At 37.2% G+C, this 19,865-nt stretch overlaps 1 protein-coding gene across 1 annotated transcript; it reads left to right on the forward strand.

The window, feature by feature from the left end:
- The first annotated feature begins 2,622 nt into the window (after window positions 1–2,622).
- On the forward strand, window positions 2,623–3,604 carry LOC101353355 (olfactory receptor 8S1-like). The gene has a single exon (XM_004388374.2). It carries the CDS (start codon window positions 2,623–2,625, stop codon window positions 3,586–3,588), a length of 966 nt encoding a protein of 321 aa, XP_004388431.1. The 3' UTR covers window positions 3,589–3,604.
- Window positions 3,605–19,865: the final 16,261 nt, after the last annotated feature.

Genomic DNA, 19,865 nt, shown 5'->3' on the forward strand with positions numbered 1-19,865 from the left:
GTGATGGGTCAGGTTTCAAGTTAGAAATTTTTAAAAAATTGACTATTAAGGGAATTCAGCCCTGGATTCAATTGGAACAACAGGACAAATAAGTAGATTCACACAATAGTTCAACAAAGATTAAGCGAGGTTTTTTTGCCCAATCTATTGTAAGTAGGGGGCTTTGCACAAAGTAAGTGTATAAATATTTGAATAATTAGATAAATTTAAAAATTAAAGTAATGAATGAATGAACAAAGAGATACATAGATGGATAGATGACTGAATTGACAGACAGGAGGGAGAAAGGAGTGGATAAATGAAAGAGAGATTGCAAAATTAATGGATAAATAAATAAATAATAAAGTGGATAGATGGATAAGTGTTTATGGTTTAAACAACCCTCTCTGTGTGGACAAAAATGAACTAGTAGGTGTGAGCTGCTCCCTGAGCAAAAGGAATCTTTAGGTTCTGGTTAGTACAGCAGAAGGTAAGTCTTCTGCCAACCCTTCACAGCTACTATAAAATGAGCCCTGACCCCACATTTCCTCATCTTTCTCTACCACTTCCCAGTCTCCTCCAAGCTTTGGTTATTTCTGAATTCAAGTTTGGAATACTCCTCAAGAAGAAGCATACGCAATGTGTCCTATTTGCTTCATCCTTTTACTCTTTCTACATTTAACAAATATTGATTGGGACCATCATGTACCTCTCATTCTGATATCTGTTCAGGAAGCTAAGGTAATATAGATGATTGGATCCCAATCTCTTATCTCCCAGGAGCTGATAACTTGATTAGAGAAAAAGAAATACAACTCACACATGCTGCTAACAGCCATAGCAAGATAGATATGCAAGTGAAGGCACAAAAGAGTTTAGAGGGTAAGTACTGAATACAACATACAATGGAGAAAATTTGACAAGCTTATGTCAGCTAGTTAGGTTGTTATTAAAAAAAAAAAAAAAAGAGAGAGAGAGAGAGATATTGTAGCTACGTAGACCTAGGATGGATATAAGGTTTATCCACCCATTTACTCTGTCAACACCAGCAAATTACTGCTGTACTTTCAGCTTAAGTTTTCTCATTCTAAAAGTCGCGATAATGATACCTTCAGAGTTTTGTTATAACCTTCAAAGAGGTACAAAGCTAAATGTTTACTAATACCTAGAACATACTTGACACCAAAGAAATGATAGATGTCATTATTTTCCATACCTGTGAGGCAGAGAAGGAGGTAATCAAGATAGACATAATGGAAGAGGTAGAAATTGAGGTGTGGATTGAAGAGTAAATAAGATTTGGGTCAGGATTTGAGAGGCAGAAAATTTCAGCAGAGTATAAGCTGATGTCAAAGCATAGTAACGGAAAGTACTTACGGCATCAAGGGTAAATCTGGCCTGAACAAGTGGTGCATCTAAAGCACTGATTTTCTGGCCTGAAAGCACATTAAAATCACCTGGGAAACTTTCTAAACTATCACCAGGACCCACATAAGTAAGTCAGGATCTCTGCAGGTGGAGATGTTACTATAAAGATTGGTTAAACCTGAAATGCCAACCAGGGTCGTTCATCTTCATTCAGTGGGAACTGTGGAAGTCACTCTGTACAAGAGTAGAATAAACTCTTGCCTTAGGCTCATATAGAGTAGATATACAGAGGGGCAGGTTAGCCGATAGGCAAGATAAGCATGGTGCTTACTTTGCTTACCAGATCATCTGTAGTGAATAATTTCACATTTTTTCACTACATCAAAGATGCTACTTCTAAATATGGCTGGCATCTCTCTCTCTCCCAACCCCACAGCATCTTCCTACAGAATCAAAGCCTCTTTTTAATTTACAACCTCTGACAGGGGCAGATGACTCAGTAAACAAGGTAAACACAGGGTTACTTGTGCTTACTTACTAATCTGTAGGGAACAATTTCACTACAGATGATCTGGTAAGCAAGGTAAGCACCATGCTTACCTTGCTTATTGGATATTCTGCCTCTGGATATACATGTGTGTTGTTCAAATTGGAGAAATGAACAAGTTTTATCCATTTGGAGCCTCAGGTTTTTTCTATTATAATTTAGATTTATCAAGCCTTATCCCCACTCTCCATCACACACACGTACACACACACACACACATTTCAAATTTCCAAACAGAGGCACATAAAGAGTTTGAATATAATAAATAATCATGTTATCATTAAGTAATATTGAATCATTGCAAGTTTTTGAGTGGTATGTGTGACTGAGGAAAACAAAGATGATTAGAAACGCTTTTCCAGGAAGCATACGGGATACAAAGTTGACCAGAAGAGTTGCAGGATAGAAGCAAAGGCCAGTTCAAGGAGATGGAACCAATTAGTCATGGACTCATCTGAAGAGTTTTATAATTTTCTCCAGAGTCGTTTGTGATAGAGGAGCCACAAGAGGAAAGAGCCACATGGTTCAGGAGTTGTGCAGTGAGCAATTGGGTGAGTGAAGGTATTCTGGGGAGGGAAGCAGAGTAAATGAGAAACCCATAAAAAAGGTGGGCAGCTGAAGAGGGAGATATGTAAACACAGAATTAGATCAAAACTCTGAGATAGCGTGAGGTTACGTGAATATTCCACTCTTCTTTCAGTATTTATTCCAGAGAAGCAGCTTCTATAATGACCTTAGGAAACAACAGCATCATCACTGAGTTCATCCTCCCTGGACTATCTGCTGACCCCCACATCCAAGTTCTACTCTTCGTGCTCTTCCTGGCGATTTACCTCATGACCATGAAGGGGAACCTGATGATGCCACTGGTGATCAAAGTTGATTCTCATCTCCTCTCACCCATGTACTTCTTCCTAAGTCACCTCTCTTTCATAGATTTTTGTTTATCTTCAGTCACTGTGCCCAAGATACTGGAGAACCTCCTATCTCAGAGGATATCAATCTCAGTAGAGCGCTGTCTCACTCAGGTTTTCTTTGTGTTTGCCACTGGAGGGACTGAAGCCTGTCTGCTCTCAGTGATGGCCTATGATCGTTATGTTGCCATCTGCCACCCTCTAATCTATAGAAAGATCATGAGTAAACAGTTGTGTGGGGGTCTGGTGTGGGCCTCATGGGGATTGGGCTCTCTGGATGCTCTCATCAACATTCTCCTGGCTTGGAATTTAGACTTCTGTAAGGCTCATGTCATGCCTCACTTCAGCTGTGAGCTGCCCTCTCTATTCTCTCTGTCCTGTTCCGATGTCTCCACGAACTTTGCAGTCATGATCTGCTCTGCCATCCTGCATGCCCTTGGAACTCTACTCTTGATCTTCTTCTCTTATGCCCGCATTATCTCCACCATCCTGAGCATCAGTTCCACCATAGGCAGAAGCAAGGCCTTCTCCACCTGCTCCTCTCACCTCATTGCAGTGAGCTTCTTCTATGGATCTGCTTTTCTTTGCTATCTCATGCCAACCTTGAGTTCCTCATTGGAATTTGTTTTTTCCACGCAGTACAGTGTAGTAACTCCCCTAGTGAATCCCCTTGTCTATAGCCTGAAGAACAAGGAAATAAAAGCAGCTCTGAAAAGAATGTTGCAAAAAGGTTTTACAGTAACTCAGATAGCAGAGAACAGGCAGAGGATGAACGGGTAAAGGGACAGAATTGCATCAGAATAGTTGAAGAATAAACATTAATTAAGGAAAATTTTCTTTGCTCATATCAGATACGACAAAACACATTGTAAGAGCCTTTTTACTTTGAAAATGCTCATGAAAGAGCCAAGAGCTATTTACTTGCTTTGGCTCATATTTAATTTGTTCAGGAACAGAGCAACGGGCAAGATAACTATCTCAGTCCAGGAGATTTGACTACAGACTTATTCTCCTTTTATTTGTGAAGTATTTCCATTAGGTTTAACACTAAGAAAATTGTCTATGACCTGAATTCTTATTTGGATTCACAGTGGCCTGAGACTTAGTGGCAAGCTTTGCTAGAGATAAAAGAGCCAAGGCCTCTGATAATAAAGAGACGTTGACTTGAGAGTCAGGGGTTGGGAGTAGGGCTGGGATGAGCTTGGACCAAAGAAGTGCCTGGAGAAAAGGTAGAAGGAGCTAAGAATGTCTGGGAGAGAGAGGCATCCTGTTAGGGCAAAGACCAGACTCACAGGAACTTTCCATACACTCTGCCTCTCTTGGTACTTGCAATTGGAGGGAAACCAGGAGCCCTTCTGGGCCACTGGGGACACCACTGTTAGGGCTGACGAGGAGGTGGTGAGGCCAGCTTGTAGGTAATCAAGAAGGAAAATTATAACTGATGTATGGACTGCTAAAGAGACACTGCCTTCCCTATGCCAGAACCAGATTAGCTGCTTTTCTTTTCTTCACCATGTTTCCCACTGGCTGTGCCTAACCAAAGCCATCCAGCAAGGGAATCTGGGAAATGACCTCCGTAGCTGTCTAGTCCGAGGTGTATAAAGCCAAGTACAAAAAACAACTAGTATAGCAGATAATCATGTCAACATGACCCTCCTTGGTCAAGAAAGGGAGATTGGAAAAGATAAGACCTGGAATGATAAGAAGGGATAGAAAGAAGAATGATAGTAAGGGGAAATTAAGAAAGGAGAAGAATTCTGTAAGGGTCACAAGAGTGACAGGAATTGGAGGACAGGAATTAAAAACCCAGGTCTATAAATGTGCTGGCTACCTCAGTGGATGCAGAGACGAGTTAAGGGAAGGTGGAGGCAATTCCTTTAACTGAGGCAAAAATATATATATGTGTATATATAGAACTGTAGGGGACCAGTGGTATTTCCTTCAAATTCTGGGGTCCTCAGAAATTTCCAAGCATCCTTGAGAAATAGACCCACTTTGGGGGCCTGCTCATTCCCTTGTACCCCTACCAGCTCATAATGTCTCTGTTCCCACAAGACACTGCCTTCTGCAGATATCTTCCACATTTGGGAGATGCTCCAAATTCACCTAAATGCTTTTTCCTAAAGGAGATTTGCTTAAGGCAATTTTATTTAATAATCTAGTGAAACATTCATTGAAAATCTGCAGTTACCTAATTTCAGAATTTCATATAAGATAGACATATTCCGGGCCTTCCCCACAGTTTTGCCTTATTGCATGCCTGCTTTCCTATTTTGCCTATTTTCAGAATCTCATTGCTTTTCAGCCAATTTCCCTTTCGCTTTAATGGTATTATTTTAAGAAGCGTTCATCAAATATTCAATAGTTAAAACGCGATACACCAAAGTTACCCATTTTGAGGATTCTTGTCTTATTTTTGTTATTTTCCCATTTGCATATATTTTATACTACGAGGATTTGTAATGCAAGTTAATACCTGCTCAGTTGTTAGATACTGCAAAGAATTTTAACTTTCATTGTGCTTCCTTTTTTACTACTTTAAATTTTAAAAACTTTGTTTATTTCTGCACAGTAATAAGTAACACAAATCTTTTGTCTGATCACTAGATTTTTTTTTACTTCAAAACTTGGAAAAATGCAAAAACATGATTGCACTTCTCAATAAAAAAGACAGCTAACGCTTCGTTTCATTCCAATTTTTTTCTATTGGAAAGATCTTTGGTATGGATTATTACATGTAATTATGTCTTCTATGCAACATTCTATGAAGCACTTTAACTTATCATAATATTTTCCATGTCTCAAAACATAGTTTCCAAATCCTGTTATATTCCATGTAGGAGTCCTCATAGCACAGTGGTTAAATGCTCGGGTGCTAACCAAAAAGTCAGCAGTTCAAACCCACCAGCCACTCCATGGGAGAAAATTGTGACAATCTGCTTTCATAAAGATTATAGCCTTGGAAACCCTATAAAGCAGTTCTACTCTGTCCTGTAGGGTCACTGTGAATTGAAGTCAACTCAACGGCAATGGGTTTTTTATTATACTCCATTAGGCACATAGTCCATTGTATATTTAATAACTCCCTGACAATTAAATGTTTCTAATACTGACCTATTTTAGCTATCATGCAATTGTTCAAAAAAAATTTAGATCAATTTGTTCCTTCTTTCTTTCTTTTTTTTTTTTTTTGTTCTTTCCCTCCTTTAAATTCTAAACTCAATGACAATAATTTTCATACATACAGGAGAATTAAAGACATTTCAGACAAATATAAAAGATAAGGTTTGCCACCAGCAGACCTGCATCAACAAAAATTCTAAAGTGTGTTCTACAGGCATGTCTTAGTTATCTAGTGCTTGTATAATAGAAATATCACAAGTGGATGTCTTCAACAAACAGAAATTTATTCTCTCACAGTTTAGGATGCTAGAAGTCCAAATGCAGGGCATCAGCTCCGGGGGAAGGCTTTCTCTCTCTCTATTGGCTCTGGGGGAAGGTCCTTGTCACCAATCTTCCACTAGTCTAGGAGCTTCTCAGCACTGAGACCATGGTCCAAAGGACATGCTCCACTCCTGGCTCTTCTTGCTTGGTGGCAATGAGGTCCCTATCTCTCTGCTTGCTTCTCTCTCCTTTTATCTCTTGTAAGATAAATGTTGATGCAAGCCACTTCCCAGGGAAACTTCCCTTACATTGGATCAGGGCTGTGACCTAAGTAAGGGTGTTGCATCCCACCCTAATCCTCTATAACATAAACTAATCTTGCCTCATTAACCACAGGCAGAGATTAGGATTTACAACACATAGGAAAATTACATCAGATCACAAAAAGGAGGACAATCACGTAATATTGGGAATCATGGCCTAGCCAAGTTGACACGTATTTTGTGGGGACCCTATTCATTCCATGACAAGGCAGAAGTTTAAAAACCTCAGAGATAATTCCTGAAATACAGGAAGGAATGAAGATCAAAGAAAGTTGTACACATGTGGGTAAATCTAAAGAAATGTTGGCTGTAAAAATAACAATAGTAATGTTTTGTAGCGTTTTATATACCATATCCATATATAAATATAATTAAAATTAGTGACAAAACTAGCATTTGAGTTAAAAGGAGTTCATTAAATTCAAAGTGTTCTAAGACCTTTGCTTTGACAAAAGGAAGGTAAAATTATAATATTAGACTTTGATAAGCCAAGGATCTGTATTGTAGTTTCCAGGGTGGCCACTATCATAAGAGAAAGACACTGTTAAACATCTATATTAACAAAGGAGAAAACTGGAATGACAAAAAATAATCCATAGAATCCAAGAAATAATATGTTAAGAAACATAACTGACAAGACAAATAGAAAAAATAGTAATCACTGTCTAGAAATTCTTAATAATTTCTTTGAACTTGAGTTTTGTAAGTGAAGCCCGATGTAACAATGGAGCATGCACATGAGCAGGAAAGATGTGCACAATATGTATGCAGCTATTCCTTGATGAAAATATGCATGTAGTGTTCAGCATGCTCCACGAGCACAGAATTTGAGTAGAACCAAATTTGAGTAGAACCACGGGAGTTCAGAAAGATGCAAAGAAAGTACAATAACTGAGTGAGATGTATAACTAAGTGGGAGTGATAACAACCCCAAGAGGCCATGCTTTTCATTCAAACCATAACTTGCTTGAACACAAAAAGAAGGCAGTGATGTTCTGAGAAACACAAATGATGAAGGAACTCTAACATCTTTTCTTATTCATGTTATTCCCTCTATTATCCAACCACATATGCTAAAAATGACATTAAATAAAAGAGAAAGATATAGAAACCCATAGTTACTTTTCTTTTTGGTCCTTTCTTATTCATCAGTAAGATGAAGATAGAAAATGTTGGTCAAATGTGCATATATCAAGAAGTGAAACAAAAATAATCAAGTTGCTTTCATTCAGTGTTTCCACTGATCTAGTAAGAATGAAATACGTACACATATAAAACCACCAAAAACCAAACCCATTGCCATTGAGTCGATTCCAACTCATAGCAACCCTGTAGGACAGAGTAGAACTGCCCTATAGGGTTTCCAAGGAGCAGCTGGTGTATTCAAACTGCCAAACTTTTGGTTAGCAGCCTAGCTCTTAATCACTGCACCTCCAGGGCTCCTACATATGCATATCACCCGACCCACTACCATCCAGTCAATTCCAACTCATAGCGACACAATAGAGTTTCCAAGGCTGTAAATCTCTACAAAAGCAGGCTACTACATCTATGTCCTGCAGAGTGGCTGGTGATTTCGAACCGCTGACTTTTCAGTTAGCAGTGGATTGTTTTAACCACTGTGCCACCAGGGCTTCTTACATATGTATATATAAGCTATGGAATATTAATTAAGTAATTTCAGTGGTTATGCATATGAGATAAATATTCTTATATTTGCATCTAAAACTGGCATTACAAAATATAAAGAAAAATAGTAAAATCCATGCTAATAATGTAAAATTTTAATATTTCTTTACTTAAAATGACATTAAATAGCCAAATAAAAACTACCAGGAAAAGTTGAGAGAAAAAGGAGAATGCTTTATATATTTTTTAAATATTATATTTTAAAATTTTTATAAAAAGGAAAAAGCTTTATATTTTAGTACTATTAACAGTACTTCTCCCTGCTTTTTGAACAAGGTTACCACATTTCATTTTGCACTGGGCCCCCAAATTATGTAGCCATCTTCATTTGGTATTTTATTTTAAATAAAAGGTGAACATTTTAGCCTCATAAGCAGTAGGATGTTATGATCTGATTTGCATTTTTAAAAAGACAACTCTGAGAATGATGTCAGCAAAAATGAGGAAGTAAGAAACAACTGGAAAGTTTTTTTCAGAATCAAATTTTGTAAATTTTCTAGAAAAAAAACAGCAACTAAGAGAAAGCTTAATGAAGAAGCTTCTGCATGGAGGTAAGAGAGGGCTGTGGCATTTAAATTGCCTGCCTAACATCCCCTACTCTGTAGATATGCACTAGCTGTAATGATAGCAGCCTGCAATCCTAGTGGAGGTTGCTAGAGCTATAGCAGCATGGACCTCAAAAAATTGTGATTGCATGTTTTGACCCGTATAAACTTGGCTTTGTTTTGCTTTGTTCAAACAATTTCCAGGACTGGGGTGGTTTCTGGGGCCTGAAAGCATTCAAAAACAAAATTATCGGTTGCAGCAGCCTGCAGGCAAAGGATAACAGTAAAAACAAGTAATAGAAAGACCAAAAAGCCTGGGAAAGAAGAAGTTTGGAAAAGAGATATGTTGGGGAATAAGGGCTTTAAAAGATCCCACATATGATGAGGAATGCACAAAGCCATACATATGCCCAGGGGTGGATGCATATTCAGAATAAGCCTGGGAACACCCTAAGCTTTTACCTCTGGCCTACTGCTAGGCTCTGCACAAGCAGAAATTGAAGGCTAAGACAGAGTTGTAAACAGCCTTGCTAAGTATTGAAGGAGTGCTCCAACACAGAGCCAACCTGCAATGACTGGGAGAGTATTTTTTTTTTTCTTTTTTAGGTCCATGTGTTTTAAAAAATCTCTATCAAAACACTATATGATCACTAAGTTAACAGAACACAGACTTCAGTGGTCAGACATGACAAATAATATACAGTTTACCAAAATATGTTAGAAAGTCACTAAACAAATAAATAACAGCAATACATAACAAGCAACAACAACAAATCCCAGGCAGAGATAGAATCTGATTTCCAAAGTTTCCACACTGTAATACTCAAAATGACTAATTTTCAACAAAAAATTACAAGGCATGAAAAGAAATAAGAAAGTACAGCCCATTCACATTGTCTTAGTCATCTAGTGGTGCTGTAACAGAAATACCACTAGTGGATGGCTTTAACAAACAAAAGTTTATTCTCTCACAGTCTAGTAGGCTAGAAGTCCAAATTCAGGGCATCAGCTCCCGGGGGAAGGCCTTCTCTGTTGGCTCTGGAGGAAGGTCTTTGTCATTAATCTTCCTCTGCACTAGGAACTTCTCTGCGCAGGAACTCCAGATGCAAAGGAAGTGCTCTGTTCTCGATGCTGCTTTCTTGGTGGTATGAGATCCCCCTGTCTCTCTGCTCACTTCTCTCTTTTATATCTCAAAAGAGATTGGCTAAAGACGGTCAAATCTTATGGATTGAGTTCTGCCTCATTAACATACCTGTCACCTTATCCCACCTCATTAACATCATAGAGGTAGGATTTACAACACATAGGAAAATAACATCAGATGACAAAATGGTGGATAATCACAGTACTGGGAATCAAGACCTAGCCAAATTGATACACATATTTTGGGGGGATAAAATTCAATCCATGACAGACAGGAAAAAAAAAAAAATACAAACTGTCCATGAAAAAGCCTAGGCATTGGAATTACGAGGCAAAGACTTCATATCAACTGTCTTAAATATGCTCAAAGAGCTAAAAGAAAACATGGACAAAGAACTAAAGGAAATTAGGAGGACAATGTATGAGAAAACAGATAAAATCAATAAAGGAATAGAAATTATAAACAGAAACCAAGCAGAAATTCTGGAGCTGAAAATTACTATAACCGAAATGAAAAATGCACTAGAGGGATTCAACAACAGATTTGAACATGTAGAGATTATTCAGTCTGAGGAGCTAAAAAAGGGAGAAAAGACAGCATGAAGACAAACGAACAGAGCCTAGGAGACCTGTTTGAAATCATCAAGAATACCAATACGCACCCAACAGGAATCCTAGAGAGAGAAAGGACAAAGAGAGAAAGGGATAAAAAGAATATTTGAATAAATAATGGCTGAAAACTTCCCAAATTTGATGAAACACATGAATCTAAACATTAAAGAAGCTCAGCAAACACTAACCAGAGTAAAATTAAAGAGATTCACTCTGAGACACATTATAATCAACTTGTCAAAAGACAAAGAATCTTGAAAGCAGCAAGAGAGAAATGACTAGTCACATAAAAAGGATCCTTAATAACATTAACAGTTGATTTTTCTTCATATACCATGGAGGTCAGTAGGCAGTAGGATAACATATTTAAAATGCTGTAAGAAAAATAGCTGTCAACCAAGAATTTTATATCCAGCAAAATCATCCTTCAAAAGGAAGGAAAAATTTATTCCCAGATAAACAAATAAAAAAGAGAAGTTCACCCGTAGTAGACCTGCTCTATCATAAATGCTGAAAGAGAGTCTTTCAGGCTGACATGAAGGACACTAATTACTAACTTGAAGCCATATGAAGAAATAAAAAACAATGGTCAAGGTAGTTTTATAGGTAAATATAAAAGTTAATATTACAGCATTTTTGGTTTTTAACTCCTCTTTCTCTCCCTATATGATTGAAAAGAAATATGCATAAAACAATAATTGTAAATATATGTTCATGAACACAAAATATATAAAAATGTAATTTGTGGTATTAACTAAAGAGGGGAACAGAGTTGTAAAGGAGCAGCATTTTCATATACCAATTGAAACTAAGCTGGTAATAATTCAAATTTGACTGTTACATAAAGTTTCGATGTTAATTGTAATATGCAGAGTAACCACTAAGAAAAACACTAAAAAATATACATAAAAAGAAAGAGAAAGGAATCAAAATGGTACATGAGAAAATATCAGTTACACACAAAAGAAGGCAGTAATGAAGACACTGAGGACCAAAAAAGATATGACATTTAGAAAACAAATAGCAAAATGGCGAAGTAAGTCCATCCTTACTAGTAATTACTTTAAACGCATATAGACCAAGCTCTACAATTAAAGTCAGAGATTGTCAGAATGGAAGAAATAAACATGACCTAACTATATGCTGCCTTCATGAGACTTGTTTTAGATCCAAAGACACAAACAGGAGGAAGATTCTGGTGATTTTGACCATGGGATTTACTGTAGAGATATGAGTGAACAGATGTAAGATATTCTTTTGGAACTCAAACTGATGGCTTTTTAATGGCTTTTGTGAGGAGAGAGAAATTCTTAGTAAAGACACTACGGTTTCTCCCCCTGAGCAACTGTAAGGATGGTAGTGACTGAAAGTGTGAAAACAGAGAGAAGATTGAGATTTGAGGAAAGTTATTAGTTCAGTTTCAAATATACATGTAATATTTAAGATACATAGCAAATGAGCAGTCTGGGTACATGATTGTTAAGGTTGTATGCCAACTTGGCTAGGCCTTGATTCTCAATAGTTTGTCAGTCATATAATGATCTGATCCCCCCCATGATGAAATTTTTGACATAATGTCATCACCTCCATGGTGGGAACTGCTGTGAGTAGCTAATAAGTTGAAAGAGAGTTTCCTTGGAGGTGTGGCCTTCATCCTATGTGGGTGGAATTTCTGGCAAGTCTTGTGGGCTTTTGCTCACTCTGGATCCTGCAGCTGGCTCCTGTTCGTCTGTCCTCTGGTTCTTGGGACTTGAGCTAGCAGCTTACCTACTGTCTGGCCTGCCAGTCTTGGGATTCATCAGTCTCTGCAGCCTGTAAGCCGGAGCCCTGCAGTCTGACTTACCAATCCTGGGTTCACCAGCCCCTGAGGCTACGTGAATCAGGAGAAGCCTCCAGCCTGACCCATGGACTTGGGACATTCCAGCCTCTACAACCATGTGAGCTACTTCCTGAATATAAATCTCTCTCTATATATATATATTTATACACTTTCCTGGTTTTGCTTCTCTAGAGAACTCAGCCTAAGACAGGGTAGTTTGAACAATCAATACTCTTCACACAGAATATTAGGAAAGAGAAAGTGACCAGGATTCATTAATATATGTAAATATATATAAACTTACTCATATACATACATGAGTAGATATACATATGAATTATGCATTACTGTCAGAATGTTAGAAACTCAGGTAGAAACACCATCAACTTAAAAATAATTTTTTATCTTAGGTTCAAATCATAAATTATAGAAAATTTAAAGCACTGAGAAGGAAACCATTCCCATCATGCCAAATGGACAAGTTTTACATGTGCTTGAAGAGGAATAGGGCATGTTTAAGAGACAGGATAAAATTTTGATAAGCTACCTGATTCTGATTACAAAGAAAACCAGAAATAGAGCATAAAGTCAGGTCTTACTCTAGCAGAAAAAGGAGTAATTTATTTACTATTTATAGGAGTAACTGGCATAATATGAAGACCCCGTTGTCAGCTTACCTTGTTAGATAGTGTCTTAGTCATCTAGTGCTGCCACAACAGAAATACCACAAGTGGATGGCTTTAACAAAGAGAAATTTATTTCTTCACAGTAAAGTAGGCTAAAAGTCCAAATTCAGGATGTCAGCTCCAGGGAAAGTCTTTCTCTCTCTGTCAGCCTTCTAATCAATGTTTACCCAGACTAGGAGCTTCTCTGCGCAGTGACCCCAGGTCCAAAGGACACACTCTGCTCCTGGCACTGCTTTCTTGGTGGTATGAGGTCCCCCTGTCTCTCTACTCTTTTCTCTCTTTTATATCTCAAGAGATTGCCTCAGGACACAATCCCATCTTGTAGAGTGAGTCCTACCTTACTAACACAATTGCCACCCATCCTCCCTCATTAACATCATAGAGGCAAGATTTACAATATATAGGAAAATCATGCAATACAGGAATCATGGCCCAGCCAAATTGATACACACATTTTTGGGGGGACATAATTCAATCCATGACAGATAGGTATTATTATTATTGTCATTTCAAAGAAGTGGAAAATAAAGTTTAAAGAAGTATTTTGCCTCAGGTCACACAACTAAAGAGTTGTGAGAATTCAAAATCAGGCTAATATGACTCAACCCTGAGCTTGGATTTACTTTTGTTCTACTGCATACACTATCTCAATACTTCATCTACTGCATACATTATCTCATTTAAGTATTACCACTATCTCATTTAAGCATTACCATAGCCTCAAGAGATTGGGTGCCATAAATGGTTTAGGATCAACTGCTAACCTAAAGGTTGGTGATTCAAACCTACCCAGTGGTGCCATGCAAAAAAGCCATGACAATCTGCTTCCATAAAGTTTACAGCCAAGAAAACCCTATAGAGCAGTTCTACTCTGATACACATGGGGTTGCCAAGAGTCAGATATGACTTGAAAGCAAAGGTCTTGGTTTTTAGTTTTTACAGAGGTGCTCAGAAGATTATGTAATTGTACCATCTGTTTGTACTTTTAGAAGTTATTTAATATTTCTGTGCCTCTCTTTCCTCAGCTTGAAAATGTGAACCATAGTGAAATCTACTTCTAGGGTAATATACTGATTAAATTAGTTTATTCATATTAAAGTAAAGCCTAGCACATTGTTACCATACAATTTGCCTTTTACCATTACTACACAATTATTCTGTCTCATTTTCATCCAAATATTTAAAAGCACATTTCTCACTATTGGCTCTATTTCATCAGCAACTCAGTCATGAATCTATTGCAATCTTGTTCCTCCCTCCACCCTTCTAGGATCAATAACAAATAATTAGTCGTAAATCCACTAGTTATAAAAACATGCTATTTTACCCAATTAACACTTTAATTACTTATCTTACTGTAGCTCTCCACTGTGTTAGCCACTGTTGGTCACCTGATACCTATATCAATCACTTTGAAGACTTACATATGGGCAAATTAAGGTGCTCACAGAAAACCAAAACCAAATCTGTTGCCGTTGAGTCAATTCTGACTCATAGTGACCCTATAGGACAGAGTAGAAATGCCCCATAGGATTTCCAAGGAGCGCCTGGTGGATTTGAACTGCTGACCTTCTGGTGTTAACCACTGGGCCACTAAGTACTCACAGAGTGAATCAGAAAATATTCACTTCAAGCCACAAAATAACAAAGAGGTAACTCTCTAATTTCTGCCAATCACAAGCCTTTAATTTAAAAAAATCAATAAGAATTTTGATGCTAATTATTTGTCTTTAAATACAGTTTAAATCTTGTATTTCAGAAAAATAATTTTGAAGACTGATGAAGATTTCACTCACTTAATTGTTCTAACCAGAGTCCTTCTAAAAAAAATTCTCTCTTCAATTGAAGGGTGTCCATATTCTGACTGTAATTATTTTCTTTCTAATAGTTATCAAATATCCCTTTCTATGACTTCCTTGATGTCAGTAAATGTTTTCCAGTAGTAATGTAACACTTAACATGGTTTGGTGAGCTATTTTTATACATGCAAAACTACCAGTGGCTTTCATACTGCCAGTCATTGTTCATGGTGTGCCATATAATACGTATTTTGAAAATCCCAAAAATAGTTTTTAAAATAGCTAAGGAGACTAATATTTAGGGCTCTCCAAGATATTAGGAAAGAGTTCAAGGAAAACACAAACAAAACCATGAAAAAATTGATAAAATCATTGAAAACACAGACAAAACCAATGAAAACACAGACAAAATCAAGGAAAACACAGATAAAGCAATAGAAAAATTCAGGAAAATAATACAAGAACAAAATGTCAAAATAAACAGACAATTAGAAGCCATACAAAAATAGCAACTAGAGATCTGAAAGATAAACAACAAAATTTCAGAAATGGAAAATTCAATAGAAGTTTTTACGAGCATTTGAAACAATGGAAGATAGAATTAACGAGACTGAAGACAAATGCATGGAAGCCACTTTGAGTAAAAATTGAAGAAAAGAATGAAGAAAACCTAAGAATTATGTGGGACACAATCAAGAACAAAAATTTACATGTGATCAGAATTCCAGAACAGGGAGAGAAAATGGAAAACACAGAGAGGATTGTTGAAGATTTGCTGGCAGAAAGCTTCACTAATATCATTAAAGATGAAAAGCTGACCATCCAAGAAGCTCAGTGAACTCCATATAGGGTAGACCCCAAAAGAAAGTCACCAAGATATATCATAATCACACTTTCCAAAACCAAAGACAAAGAATCCTGACAGCAGTTCAAGAAAAAAAAAAATCCCTTACAAAAGGGAAACAATAAGACTAAGCTCTGATTACTCAGCAGAAACTATGCAGGCAAGAAGGCAATGAGATGACATATATAAAACCTTGAAAGAAAAAAACTGCCAACCAAGAATAATACATCCTAAAAACTCTCTCTCAAATATGATGTCAAAATTAGGACATTTCCAGATAAACAGAAATTAAGAGAATTTGTAAAACAAACAAACAAAAACTTACAAGTAATATTCAAGGGAGTTCTTCAGTTAGAGAACCAACAACATCAGACAACAACCTGAGGCTAGGATAAAGGACAGCATCAGCCAGATGCCAACCTAGGTAAAGAACTCTTCTTAATAATAAAACAAAACTAAAAGATTTAAAACAGGGAACCAGAGACATCAATCTGTAAATGACAGCAACGTAAAAACAATAAAAGGGGAATAAACAGTGTAGATATAGAACTTTCAAATGAAGAGGAAATCAAGGCAATATCAAGTAATAAGTGACTGGTTTAAACTTAGGAAGATAAATGTAAATTTCAACGTAACCTTAAAGATAGTTAACAAACCTACTCATCAAAATAAAAAAGAAGAAAAATATTAAAGACTTAATAAACACAAAATCTATAATAATGAAAGAAATGAAAAGAAATTCCATAAACAAAAGGAACTCAGAACAGGAACGTAAGAGAAGCAAGGAAAATGTCAGCACCACAAAAAAGCATAACAAAATGACAGCAATAAACTCACAGCTATTGATAATCACACTGAATGTAATCAGCTTAAATGCACCCATAAAGAGACAGAGAGTAACAGAATGGATAAAAACCATAACCCATCAATATGCTGTCTACAAGAGATACACCTTAGGCACAAGAACACAAATATATTAAAAATCAAAGGAAGGAAAAAAATATATCGAGCAAACAGCAACCAAAAAAGAGCAGGAGTGGTAATAATAATCTCAGATAAAATAGACTTTAATGAAAAATCAATCATAAAAGACAAGGAAGGACATTATATAATGATTAAAGGGACAATCCACCAAGAAGACATAACCTTAATAAATATCTACGCACCCAATGAGAGGGCTCCAAAATACATTAATAAAAACTCTAACAGCACTGACAAGAGACATTGACACTTCCACAGTAATAGTAGGAGACTTTAACATATCACTCTCAGTAAAGGAGAGAACATTTAGAAAAACATCAACAAAGGTACAGAAGATCTAAAGGCAAAAATCAATCAACTAGACCCCATAGACATAAAAAGAACACTCTACTCAATAGTAGCAAAGTATACATTCTTTTCTAGCACACATGGAACATTCTCCAGCTTATTCTGTTTCACATATACCATATTCATTCCCAATTCTGCATATATTCTTAACATATTACTTCTCAAAATCATGGGTGTAAATTGGTGGTTATTAACCAAGGGCAATTTTACAAGCCCTTCCCACCCCCTCAGAGACTTTGGCAGTCTGGAGACATTTTTGTTGTCACCCCTAGAATTGCTACCGACATCTAATGGGTAGAGACCAAGGATGCTGCCAAACACCCTACAATATACAAGACTGGCCCTCTCAACAAATAATAATCTGGCCCAAAATGCTAACGGAGCTGGGATTGGTTTAAATACACTGTCACCAAAAGCTGGTAATGGGGAACCCAAGATCAAGAAGGGGAGAGTGTTGACATATCATGGGGTTGGCAACCAATGTCACAAAGCAATATGTGTATTAATTGTTTAATGAGAAACTAGTTTGCTCTGTAAACCTTCATCTAAAGCACGATAAAAAATAAATAAAATAAAACAATTTTTTAAATTAAATACATAAATACACTCTCATCCAAAGTTTTAGAAACAGATTATTAATGTGTCAAGTATATCTCTGTCTTTCCATTAAGACTAATTGCTGTGATGTAATAAGCCCCATATTGATCAATATTACTTTTGCCAATTTCAGTCACTGTTCCAGTTTATTTTTTTAAGGAACTAGCTCTTATACAAACACCCCAAGGTGGAATCTCCATGGTATAAGGACTCAACAGCATAAAATGTTAAACCAACATATAGAATCATTTTATCTATGATGCATTCAGTACAGCAATGATCTCTACCCTGTAAAGCATCAAATCTGTTCTCATAATCTAAGCCTCCAGGCATGATTGCCCATATTCCTGCATACCAGTGTACTCTGCTGGATCATATGCATTAAACTTTCTTTGAAGAGGGTCTTGGCTGTGCTATGGATCTTTATATTGTTCACAACTGTCTTTTTATTATTAAGTCTTCCATTGCGTAGATCAAATGTTAATTCATTTCATCTCCTTTCTTGCATCTTCATTGTGCATTGTGAGAAGGTACACTGCCATGAGAAGAGTTAACTGAATGCTTGCTTTCTCAATCTGCTCTAATAAACAGTTAAACTACAACAGCAGGAGATGACTATACTTAATGGAATCCCCTGAGACTCTCATACAATTCAGCTTGTCTGGTTAATGAGTCTAAAGTTGGGCTTCAGGCTGTGGCATCAGGGAATGAAGACCATTGGCTCCTCTGTCTCCTGGGCTGCCAGTTTCAGCCAGCCAGTTACTAATGGCCTAATCTATACCCGCCTCTCTGAAATTCATAGATTCTCCTAGCATGGTATTTAGAATCAGAGAAGAAATTAAATAAAAGAATGCCTGTGGATTGTGCTTAAAAACATTAGAGAGAAGCTCCTTACACTTTTTGTTGAGTACTTGAGAGTCCCAGTTGCTAATGGCAGAGAAAAAGAGGACAAAGCCACAGCTCAGAGGATGAATGTCCTGAAGCTTCTGCCTTTATGAGTATCTAACTCTGAGGTACTCAGTTTTCTCCCTCACTCTGACTTCCAACCAGAAAAAAAAAAAAAAAAAAGACTGCTTTATGTTCTTATAATTGAGCTACAGGACTATTCACTACCACGAGCATAAAGACTTCCCTGCCCAGATGACATCCCACCAGGAAAAGATGGGAGCAACAGGAAGCCTTCTGAGTCATAAAAAGCCCGGAGCTCAGTAATGTCCTCTATGATTGCTCTGAAGTTTTCCTCTCTCTCATTCCTGGTCTCTTTCTTTCCCTTTTCTTATACAATTTTCTCTTCCTATCTTCTCATCAACTTTCTATCTGCTGGAGACTGAGCTCCCTGACCCAGGAATCCATATGATGGGGCCTTTGTTCTCAGTTACTCAGATACTTGGGAAGAAATTTGAGCCTCAATGAGTTATGTTGAGCTTTGGTAATGGGCACTTCTCACATTCTGGATTCAGACTCTACACTGGCGTGGTCTCTAGCAGGTGAGATGAGCAGGTGGGAGCATAAAGATCAGTGTGGAGTCGAGAAAGTACGCCAGAGTGGAAAGTGGACAGTAGAAAGTACACCAGAGAAGATCAGAGTTGACCAGAGGATACTCCAAACAGATTGTAGATAACGGTAACTCAGGTGAAACCCTCTTCTTCTAGAACACCAATCACATAAAGCATAAAAAGTTCATTTTTCTTCCATTACTAACTCCCCTGCCCTCAACAAATATTGATGGTATGAGTCATACAGAGAGAGGAGAAGGAGCCTGATCAGGTTTGAGGAAAAGTATTCTGAATTCAAAAAGTTCTTGTTTTACTTTTATAACTTCTGCCCAGTCCAGGTGCCTGTCCAGACACCTATGGTCTTCATATCACTTTATAATGAGTTTCCAGATTCTTATCCCCTCCCCACCTATAATCTGATCATGCAGAACATTTTCATATTCAGTGAATAGAGGAAACACTGAATCTCTCTCTCCCCATTCTCATCAATTCATCAATCCCAGTATTTGTGCAATTAAACAACATTTTTAAATTAAATACATGTGAGGCTGGCAAGATTTTAGGTACCTCATGTTATATATCTCCTTCTCCAATGAATGTTCCCAGATACCTATCCCCTTGGAAACAATATGACAAGGTCATATTCCAAGTTGCCTAAGTTCCAATCCCAACTCTAATACTTACCATCTGCATAACGTTGGGCAAGTTACCTAGCTTTTCTGTGCCTCAGTTCCTTATCTATAAAAAACATGTGCCAGCAGCTACCAAGGCCTTCACCGGACTGAGTCCAG

This window comes from Trichechus manatus, unplaced genomic scaffold (genome assembly GCF_000243295.1).
Source record: "Trichechus manatus latirostris isolate Lorelei unplaced genomic scaffold, TriManLat1.0 scaffold00209, whole genome shotgun sequence".
Taxonomy (NCBI): Eukaryota; Metazoa; Chordata; class Mammalia; order Sirenia; family Trichechidae; genus Trichechus; species Trichechus manatus.